Raw genomic sequence first — 11,851 nt, 5'->3', positions numbered from 1 at the left:
AAGAAAGAAAGAAAGAAAGAAAGAAAGAAAGAAAGAAAGAAAGAAAGGAAGGAAGGAAGGAAGGAAGGAAGGAAGAAAGAAAGAAAGGAAGGAAGGAAGGAAGGAAGGAAGGAGGGAGGGTAGGAGGGAAGGAGGAAGGAAGGAAGGAAGGAAGGAAGGAAGGAAGGAAGGAAGGAAGGAAGGAAGGAAGGAAGGAAGGAAGGAAGGAAGGAAGGAAATCAGATTTGTATATAACACAAAGTACATACAGGAAACCAATAGGTAGGTACATCTGACCCCTGCACATCTCCACTAATGTTATATCTTGCATCATAGGTTTGGATTCCTTCTTCTAGCCAATCATATAGCTTACTTAGGGTTTAGGATTTTCATCTGCACAGCTTCAATTCTTTACTTTCACTTTTATGATAGAAATAGAATAATATACTCCAGTAAATTATATATAAAATATGTTAAATTGTCCATAAATAAGACAATGGTATTAAAGGCCCTCAACTTTGTTGAGTGTGGGCACGGGCGCACGCACACACACACACACACACACACACACACACACAATGTTAACTTTGACTCAGTGAGAGGCACATATTTTTTCACAGAAAGTCTAATTCATGTTTTGATTTTTTTATTTGACACTTATGAAAAGTCATATGTAAGCCAATAGGTCTAAAGAATTAAGTAAATATTTTCCAACAGTCATAGTTGATTTCAATCTATGAAATGAAAATTCATAATATATTTTAAATGGGTAGATTCTGCTGCTGATCTTGAGCAATAATTGTTTTCTCTGCAAAGCCCTTACTTTATGGTAGGGACCATAAAGAAGTTGAGGATGTTAAAGAGAAAAAAAATACCTTCATTTAACTGAGTTAAATGAATTCCTTAGAACCTTCCAACAATATTCATAATTATCTATAGTGTCAAGGTCAAAGGATAGGCAGGCATTTTAATTAACATATTCCCTTTCCTCCAAGGGTTATTTGCCCCAAATTGTTTTAGAATGTTGGCATACTAGCAGCATTTTGTGTTTTTATGTAAGTGGATAAAAATCTTTCCATGTTTTAACAACTTTTTTATATTTTTAATGAAAATTCTTATCATGTACTTTTCAAAAAAAAAAACTCAAAAAAATGAGGCAGAGAGCTTCATCTTTCCTTTTCAGATCAAATCCAAAGTCAAGAGTCTTAATGCAAAAGTTTGGAGGCAATCTATAAGAATAAGGAGTAAATATTTTACCAATCTAGCAGGCATAAAGAAGACAAGCTGAATAAATTGATGGTCACTATCAATAGAGATTTGCTCATTTATTTTGATGGTTTACATACTTTCTAGTAAAAATGAAGTGTTTTGCTTTTATTAAAGTTTTTTTTTTATATTTTTAGGCAATTGGGGTTAAGTGACTTGCCCAGGGTCACACAGCTAGTGTCAAGTGTTTGGTCTGAAGCCGAATTTGAACTCAGGCCCTCTTGACTTCAGGGCCAGTGCTCTATTCACTGCACCACCCAGCTTCCCCTGTTTTATTGAAGTTTAAAAAGCATGCCTAGCATAATATCTTTGAGTATATTAATTGTACTTTACTTTTGTATCTTTCCCTGAATTGATTAGAAAGCCCTCATTAAAATTAGTATGATATATATATATAGCTTATGAATTGCTCAATCCCATTTATTTCTTCATTGTTCCATCTCTAGCAGTTGAAGAGTCTGCTAATCTGCCTCCCTCTCCACCTCCATCACCAGCCTCTGAACAGACTGGAACAGTGGAGGAAGGTAAGCACACATGGGACATTTGGGGACATAGTCCTCAGCTAGAGGGGAACCAAGCTCCAATTCATAGGGCCAAACTTTCTAAGATATTGGTAGATAAATTTGCCATGGCTCTGCCTTAGCTTTTTTCCCCCTCACCTTAGCTTGAAGAGGATATTTTATCCTTCAAGTAACTTGGAATTGGTTAAAAATTTATGCTGTATAAATGTCCATTTGAGCAAAATAAAATCAGAAATCGGAGTATGTGGTGAACAAAGAAAGAAAAAACTCTTTGCCTTTAAGGAGCTAAGATTAATAATAACTCTTCTAATACTAGCTTCTTCTGACAACAAGGACAACCGGGATGTTTAATGGCTCTTAAATAGCATCAGGAATGGCTTTAACATGTTCATAAGTCGATTATGTAATATCAGGAATTTGACTTAAGCCTATCAGAGAGACATATGCAACCTTGAGAAAATATTAGCTAGGATTGAAAATGACAAATTCAGAGCCAAGAAACTGGGTTTCATCTCTAGCAGGACACCTTCCAGACCATAGTTCTTGGAATCTGAAGAATCCAGTTCACCAGCAACTCAGTGAAGCGTTAATATAATGCTATGTAAGCTTTCTTCTCCTCAGCGATAAAATAGGGCACTGCCTTGGTGCAAAATTCCTTCAGATTCTCAAATGAAAAGCACTATTTAAGGGCAGGATGTTACCATTAGCCCTTTATTGCTTGAAGTGCCCATTTAAACTGCTTCCATTCATTCGGTGTTAAAATAAAACAGCAGAGTTAAGTTACAGATTAAGTTACACCTCAACAATGAATTGCTTTAGTGTGTTGTATATTCGTGTGTATATGTATAAGACACACTAAGTTCATTCTAATGTTTTAATTCATTTTTATTTTACTCTCCATCTTTCCATTTCTTTCCTCTTTGGTCATTTTAGTTGTTTCTTGCAGATAAGCATTGATAATAATATGTATGTCTATTTATACATATATGTATGTAAAGCCAAATACATCTGATTATGCTTTAAATATATATACATATATATAGTATCATGGATACAGAAAAATCCTGAGATTTTCTAGAATAATTTAAAATTAAATCTATTTTAGACATATTTTATAAGATCATAGATTTAGAGCTTGGAAGGAACCTTAAAATATATCTAGCCCAATCTCATTTTACCCGAGGAGACTGAAACCTAAAAAGGTTAACTGTCTTGTCTAAGGTTGCACAAATAGTAAGGGACAGACCCAAAATTCAATCATAGGTCATGTCCTCTGACTCAAATACAGCACTATTTCCACTACACCATACTGCTAATCTCTCTCTCTCTGTGTGTCTCTCTGCCTCTCTCTCTCTCTTGTCTCTTTCTGTCTCTCTCCCCATATGTATGTATATATGTATATATACATGTGTATATCTCTATATATTTATTAGAGAGATATTTACACACAGAGATTTTTCTATCTGTAGAGACATACATGCAAATTACCTAGATTGGATTTTAATACAACTAAACCAAAATATTTAGTCATTTGAGCATGTGTATACCAACTAGTTTAAAATAAAATTCTTTTAAGGAAGTCAGTCACTTGTTAACTTCCATCTTTTTTCAGTTCTTAGTGAGTTTGAGTATTTTCTTCTCTAAAAAAAATCAAGAAGTGTGCTGTAGTGGACAAAGAAGTGGTTTTGGAGTCAGGAACATGTGGGTCCAAGTCTTGCCTCTGATATATACTGGCTGTGTGGCCCTGGGCAAATCATTTAACCTCTCAGTGCCCTAAAGAAGTCTTTAAGACTATAAATTATGGACAGAACTGTTGCTAATCTGCATTGGTATAGGGAGTTTCTTTACTAGGAGTTCGCTATACCAGTGAAATCTCAGACCAAATACAAAATAATCTACAAGTTTTTGAACTCTATGTCAAAACAAAATGATTCAGAAGCCCTTTACTTACAGTAGTACTTATAATATGCTAAGTACTGAAGATATGAGATAGTAATGAAACAGATCTTGCCCTCAAGGAGTTTACATTCTTGTTGTCTACTCTAGAAGCAATAAAAGGTAATTTTGTAATGAGGTACATTCATCTGTAAGTGGCTAGTTAATCCTCTTAATTGATAGATTAGTCACTGAGCAGCTGAGTGCCCTCCTGGGGACATAAAATATCACAGCTTTAATAGCTTCTGACTTCCACATTCTATGAGGAATGTATTCAGTGGCCAGGGGGTCTTCTCACAGTTTGGGATTGTGAGCGACAGTCACCCTTTGGAATTCTATGTAATGACCTTGCATCTACTTTATGGAAAAAAATCCAATCCTGGAAATTAGGACAAATTTAGTTAAAATATGAACAAAATATGGCTTGACTTGACTATCCTTTCATTGAAACATGTGATAATATAGTTGTCACTTGTCTAGAATAATTCCTGTCCCATTACTTCAGTTCAATAACTTTTGTTATGGTAGCTTATTGGAGGGGAGGGAAGAGGAAATAAGGTCACCTCACTTTTCATAGAATTTAACTTGAAGGTATAACTGGAAAGAACACTGGATTTAGAAAGAAAAAAAACCTATGCGTACACTCCTGACCACCACTTACTAACTGGGTGTCTTGGTTGGCATATTATTGCACTTTTCTAAGCCTGAGCTTCTTTCCTTATAAAATGAGTGGGTCTGTTCTAGATCTAAATCCTATGAAACATCAAAATGACTTTACTACCTGTGTTTTTAGGACCAATTTTTAATGTTTTGGGATTAGGTTCTGATTTTCATTGTTAAAAAATTCACACATGAAATTACATCAAGAACCAATGCCTTGTTTTTAAAATGAGAGATGTTTCTGAGTTACAAGTTTCACAAAGAAGCAGTTTTAAAGATCAACTCGTATCCATTGTTTTTTCTCCATAACATCTTACTCAGCATAATTGAAATTGATTGACATTCAAAGTGTAGACATTATTTCACAAACCAGACATTTAAGGCTAAGGCAAATCTATAGCATTGGCAGACGGCCTGGATAACATTCACCCCTTCTGATTGCCACAAATATGTAACAGGTGTGTAGGGCTATGAGGTAAAAATGAGCTAAGGCCAAACTGATATGTTTATGTGTTTAAATAGCTGTTGAAGTCAGTGAAATAACCAGTTACTTTTTAAAATAGGTAGTTTCATTTTGTTAGATAATTAAAAATAAATTAGTAACTTGTTACTAGTCAGTCTTTTTTAAAAATAGCTGGTTGATTAGATTTACTGGAGTATTTGTGTGTGTGTGTTTTTTTTATTGATTTGTGTAGGAAACTACACAAACTGTGTAGAAGACAACAGTGGAGTTTTTGAATTAGTGAGTGTAGGTATGATTTCTTTGTCTTTGAAGATGGGTGAGTAATCACCTTAATTGTGATTCTCACCCAAGTGACAAAGCGGCCAAAACATAGTTCACCGCTTCTAAGCAGAGGTAAGGGTTCCCTTACTTCTGAAATGAGCTAACAGTTATGGGTTAAAGGGTTTGTGACTTTGTACTAATTGTGGTGGGTTGTTTTTTGTTTTGATTTGGTTTGGTTTTGATGATCTTTCCCCCAGAGGTAACACACAAGGGACCATTAAAAATAATAACTTAAGGTTGTTAATTGATATCATTTGCTAATGTATTATCAAGATTAATCTTTTATTTCTCTGTACTTATTCTCTGGGCTACTCACAAAGATTTGTGACCTAATCACTAAATAAACAAGTAATACACCCAGAAGTCTGAGTTTATAAGGAAGCTTGGACAAGTTTATGATTAGCATAGCCCTACTGCATTAAGCTACCTATTTTTCAAATGAGATGGCTTCCTTTTTACCTTTGACCCCATGATTTTTCTAGACATTTGGCCTGTATTCCTGAAGAAAGGGAAAAGTCAGTGCAGGGACCACTGCACAGCCAAGGTCAGAATTAGGGTTTCTCTACCCTCTCTTTTTTAAAAAACTTAAAATGTTGAGACTATTATTGTTCTAGTGTTCTTGTGGAGGGGATGTATCATTCCTATAATGAAGACAGTTTTCCTTCACAAGTCAGCTTGTGGTGGCAAACACAGATGATGTGTCAACTGAAAAAGTTCACAAGTTTTTCAAGATTGAAAGGACTGAGTGGTAGTTATACCAGAGGAAGTTGCCTTCAAAATCCATGTGGATTCACTGAAAATACTAGAAAATGGACTCTTGGAAGAGCATCAGTCCATTTTAGCCAAAACAACTATGATTCGAGGGACAATCAGTAAATTGATTATTAAGTGCCTGCATGTGTCAGGCACTGTGCTAGATGCTAGGGATGAAAAACCAATGAATGAAACAATCCTTACTAGCAAAGAACCCACACCCTAACAGGAGAAGCAACAGGGACATATATAAATATCCACAAAATAAATTGAAAGAGAATAAATAAAAATTGAGTAGTTAACTGTAAAGTAATTTGAGAGACAGAGCCCTAGTAGGACAAACCATCTGGTATGGTAGAGGACATTGAATATTTTGTAAAATAGCAGTAACACACACTGAAAATAATATTTTCAAAGTATAATTCCAGAGCATAACCAAAATCTTTTGTTAGGAGAATTTCAGAGAATTGATTCCATTAGTTGAAATAGTTGAATATCAATTTTGAAAATTCCTTTTATGTAGAAATTGACTATTCAAATACAAAATTGAGTGTGATGTAGCTCATTATAACCCAGGTCCATACTCCGTGAGTCAGGATACCTTGTAGTCAAATTCCAACATGACAGGTAGTTGGTCTTTAGGACTAACACCAATGTTATCCAAAGGTTCCACCATCCCCATATCAAAAGTACTTGTACGTGGGACTTAGCAAATGAAGAGAAAGGAAGATAACTAAAAGCATTTGCTGGGCAATAGTGAGGTCCCATTCTAACACTGGTCTTGAGATCATGCTATGCTGAATGGAATTTATTGGGACTGGTGAAGCTCATCTCCAAAGTTCTACCACTTTTTCTACTTCATAACAAACAAACAGTATCCCTATGGGGTTCCAGTGTCTTTAGATTTGAGGTCATTGGTGGAATATAACTAATCCTATCCTCTTAAACACATATTGAGGGTGGTTAGATAGGCATACTTCAGGCTCTTGGTACTTCAAAGAAGACTTGAAATATAAATAATCAATAATACCAGGCAGGAGTCCATTGGATTTATCCAGGCATTCTTTTTGATGTTGCCAGACTTCAGGGCAACCAAGAACTAGAAGGAGCAACTTTTCAAAGAGAACTCTTTTTTTATTTATTTAAGTTTTCATTTTGAGTGAGAAGGAAAGGTTTTTGAAACTATGAAACAATGTTTCTTTGAAAAGTTGCAGATCTAAGGCAAAGTTCTGGATTGTTTCCAAGTTGTGGCAACTTCATAAAAGGGCAGCAGGAACAGACCCAAATCTCTGGAAGAACAACAAGTCAGATGAGTCATTGCCTTGAACCTGCCATTTCCGAAGCTTTAAGTGTTTTCAGTTTCAGCTTCATTTTCCAGAAATCAGTGTTGAAAGCAAATCACAGAATACTTATTTTTGAATCCATCACCTCCGTTGAGCTTGCTTAATATAATGGAAAATGTTTTAAAAGGTTGAAATGATTACTAGCCCCATTAGTCACTGCAAAATATTGGTGGCTGTGCAATGGGTCAAGACTAGTGTCCACAATTCAGTCAAGTGTAAGAGACTTTTTTATAGTCCAATTTCTCTCATCAGCTGAGAAATTATTTAAACCTAAATAACTAAGGCAAAGGCAAAACCCTAAAATTAAAATGTTAAATATATATATAACACATATTTTAATATAAAATTATAATAATATACTTAATATTACAAATTATAATATATATTTAAATGTTTAATTTTAGGTTTTTGCCTTCACTATGTTAGAATAAAATTTAAAAAAGTAAAGCCTTAATTAAACCTTTAAACTGTAAGCATTGTATAAATGTCAGTTATTATTATTAGAATTATTGTTATTCTTAGGTAGTCAAAGAAAATTCTAAGCATCTATCCTGAAACAACATCCTTGAAATCATCCATTAATAAAGTACTTTAAGAGTTAACAAATGCTATGGAAAAATTTTCTCACTACCATGGTAATTATCTGCTTATCTCTCATTTTCATTACTTGGCTGTGGAAAATAAATTATCACTCTGAAACTAAATATGTTATATTACAGGAAAAAATTATGTGATTCTTAGTGCTGAATTTTTAATGGAAATTGAATTTATAGATATGCTCTTTAGCTTTTTTCTAAGTTTATACCAATAGGTATGAAATTTATATTTTTGATCCCAATAAGAAAGGAAATATTGCTCAGTTCAGACAGTAACTTGCACAAAGCAATGTATGAACCAATTGCAGTATGGTTTTGTGGGGGGAAAGACATTGAATTTTTAGTCACTGGACCTAAGTTCAAATTGTGATTCCATTATTGACTTCCTGAGCGACACTGGCAAAGTCACTTAACTTCTCCGAATTTCAGTTTCTTCATTTGGAAAATGAAAGATCTGGACAAGATTTTTTAAGGTTCTTTCAAGAGCAAACAAAACAAAACAAAACCTATGATACCTGCTACTATATCATACTATCACTACTAGGAAGTATTACTCATTTTCATATTCTCATGGAAATTTCAGTATTTAAGAAATTCAAATGCTTCTCAGTTGCTAATTATACTTACATTCAAAAATGTGTTCAGGTTGATAAATTTAGATATTGCTACATATAGATTAGGAAGTCTATGGAGGGAGGCTAAGAGTATACCTAGGATACCTAATTACATCAAACCAGAGGCAGCCTTGTCTTTGTGAATGAGTGATTCTAAATAAAGATTCCATTAAAACACACAGACACAGACACATGCATACACATACTCACATATAGTAGTTTGAATAATTGGTCAGTTCCTTGACCCTCTTGAGGTTGAGGTTACCTGCAGTTTGGGTACATCATGATCCTTTTGGGACAAATGGACAACAAGAATACAATAAATGGTTTGATAGAAATTTTGGGATCATTCTAAATTATGTAATCATTTGTCAAATACAGAAGCAAATGCACTTTTCTTTTTAATAGAATAATGTTTTAAAACTACTAACTTGATATTAAAAAAAGAAGTTTTTATATGCTATCAAAAAGGGACTTTGACAAGATGATGTCTAAGGTAACTTCCAGTTCTGAAGTTTTATCAATCTATGTTCTTGAGGCCACCAAAAGTTAGATGTCTTAATAGGCCATGAAAAGAAATATAGAGCTGAATTTTCACCATCCTCATTATCTTAAAAAAAATACTTTCAGCAATATGCCTATCTTTGTAAAAATTTCACTTCAGATTCAAACTCAACTTTGGAGGGAGACCAAAGAGCTCTTTAAAGGAAAATGTAAATTCTCTTCAATGAATAACTCTCTCTAACTGGTAACAGTGGCCCCCACAAAGTCAATTTTCCAGGTGTCCCTAAATTCAAGATGCTGTAGAATTCAGAGATTATAGTTTGCTTCCTTATGGTCCTCTGTCCTCTGGGGAAATGTTTCCCCCCTCCCAAGGGGATGACTAGAGTCCTTATATCCCTTTAAAGGTAATGAGTGAATTAAATGTAGGTGAGAATATAATTATACATTTTCAAATTGTGCTATTCAAATATAGGAATATAGACAGCCTCCATTTCACAGAAATCAAATGCTTACTTTCACTATACTTGAAATACCTGAATAGATATTCAACCTAATACGAAATACTTGGAAAGCTATCTAATATGTTGAAAAACTCTTCAAATGTGAAGTTTATGAATTTTTTCCCCAGTGAAATAAATTCATACCCAAGCATTATTCAAGAAATTGGAATCAGGGTGAGGGCTTCATTTTCCAATTTTGCATCTACTCAATGCAGTTTATCTGGTCAGTCAACAATAATTTATTAAGTTCTTACCATACCAGGCTAAGCTCTGGGCATGATAAGAAAGGCAAAAAATGGAGGCTGAAGTGATTTCATTCCTTCTTTCATTTTCTCTACTTTATCTAAGGGATTCTGAAAGTATAGCATCTGGCTGGTTTCTGCAATGAATGGTTTAGCAGAATTGGAAGCAGGTGTTTTGTTTTGTTTTTTTATTTTTTTGTAATTTTTGTAGCAGAAAAATACAAAAATCCCGAAGGTAAACCACCATTTGTGGAGAACAAAAAAGGCTGTTTCGTGCTGGTGGTATTTGGCTGAACACCAATGACCCTGTAATCATATGAGCCAATTATAAGAAGATTAAAACCACAGGGTTGGAGGCTTGCTGCTTCCACCAGGATTTACTGCAAACCAGCATAGGAAAGAGCAAAGAGAAGATAAAAAAGAAAATCTTTCAAATTTAGATTATCACCAAATTATTTTAATTGTACTTATGCAGTTTCACATTTAGCCAATTTGAAGGAGGAAAGCTGATTTTATTGTACTCTTATTTGCTGAATCTTATACAAGGGTGAGATACCAGCTTATCTGGACAGGAATGAAAGGTGTTTCCAGAGAAATTCAGTGGGACACAGGCAGTGGAGTGTAAGGACAATGGAAGCTAGAAAACATAGGTCATGTCAGTATTATAATGAACTAAAAATAATACGCATAGTAAAGCTTTAACCAGAAGTCAACTAACTAGAGTCCCCAAATGTTTTTTTTTTTTCCCCTGAATGCTACTCTTAGGAGAAAGAAACAAATCCCAAGAAAGCAAGCTCATATCAGAGAGGTGTTCAAAATACCAGTTCCTAAGTATCCATGCAGATTCAACCCCATATCTTCTACTGTCTGCATCTAACATTCATGTACAGTGAGGATGAATGTCCAAACTGGTGACCTCAAGGCACTACATCGACCTGTTATCCAAGAAAAATTTCATCATGTTCTCTGAGCCCAACTTTATTGAGGCAGGAATGAAGACTGATATACTTAGAATGAGTTTTGAATACTTAATTTTCAACAAGCTTTCCTACAAAAAGGAATTTCTGACTAACCTTCTGTTAATCAGAAAATTAAAATAAACAGCATGCCTCATTCCCTGAGCATTCCAGTTAATTTCAATATTTTATAGTCTTCCAAATAAGAAAAAGTTTTGCCCTTACTTTGTCACCTATTTTTAACAACTTTCTTTTTTGTAGCTGATGAAATTTACACATTTGTAAATGTGAGAAGATTGAAAATTGGTTTCTCCCTAAGGAAATGGTGGATTAATTTTTCTAGTGCTGTGTTTCCATTCCAATGTTTCTATGGTTGTTTGAGCTTATTTGGAGAAATGATATAGAAGACTTCTGAAATGCACTAAGGCTGCACACTGCCTGTGACTCATGTAGATCAATCAATGGCAATAAAATTGTCAAAAGGAATAAGTTGAATTCACGGGATATTGAAGCATGAAACATTCATCCCTTCCCATTCTTCATTGACTCTGGCCTGGCTGATTTCCATCCATTCATCCCACCCTGTGGCTTCCATGGATCTCTCTGTCCCAGTGCATGCCTCCATCCTGTCCCGTCTTATCTTGTGTCTGTCTGTCTTGTCTAGTTCTCCCTGCAGCTTCTTCCGTGTGTCTGTTTGTAGATGAAGGGGCTGAGGATAAAGTGGGACCTCTGCCTGCCACCAGCGGGGACAGGCGTAAGCTCCTAGCCCCCTCCATTTCAGTGTCTGTGCCCGATGATGACCCTTACAATTCAGATGAGGAGTACTATGAGCACCCCTTGTTCAGCTCTGAGTGGACTGACCCTAGTATGCTCCCCAGTGCCACCATGCAGATGGCAGAGGCTGTGTTGAGCCATGACAAAGGTGAACCAAGCATGGTCCCTTTTTGCTCCTCCTCCCCGCCCTGAAACCTTGACCATATTCATCATGTTACATGTGCCTTCATGTTGGGGAGGGAACAGAGACAGCCTGTTTTTTCCACATGGAAATGAAGTCCTTGTGTACATCAGGTCCACTGCTTTCTTAGAGGTATAATGAACGTGTTTGGAAGATTTCCTGCCAAAAATAAGGTGAGAGGTTAATTCTGGGATAAATCCTTCCCACCACCTATTAATAGATAAACCAGGGAGTACACAAACT

At 35.2% G+C, this 11,851-nt stretch overlaps 1 protein-coding gene across 3 annotated transcripts in view; it reads left to right on the top strand.

Annotated features, from left to right (window-relative positions):
- The window catches only part of MAP2 (microtubule associated protein 2), a 376,564-nt gene that overhangs the window by 313,920 nt on the left and 50,793 nt on the right, over positions 1 to 11,851 (top strand). For all 3 annotated transcript variants that reach the window (XM_027873756.1, XM_027873755.1, XM_027873754.1), the window contains exon 8: positions 1,692 to 1,769. In XM_027873756.1, the coding sequence (XP_027729557.1) occupies positions 1,692 to 1,769 (78 nt within the window). The remainder of the gene's footprint in view (positions 1 to 1,691; positions 1,770 to 11,851) is intronic.

Source organism: Vombatus ursinus, unplaced genomic scaffold (genome assembly GCF_900497805.2).
Source record: "Vombatus ursinus unplaced genomic scaffold, bare-nosed wombat genome assembly UNPS02014802.1, whole genome shotgun sequence".
In the NCBI taxonomy this organism is placed as follows: domain Eukaryota; kingdom Metazoa; phylum Chordata; class Mammalia; order Diprotodontia; family Vombatidae; genus Vombatus; species Vombatus ursinus.
This window is presented reverse-complemented; position numbering and strand designations above follow the sequence as displayed.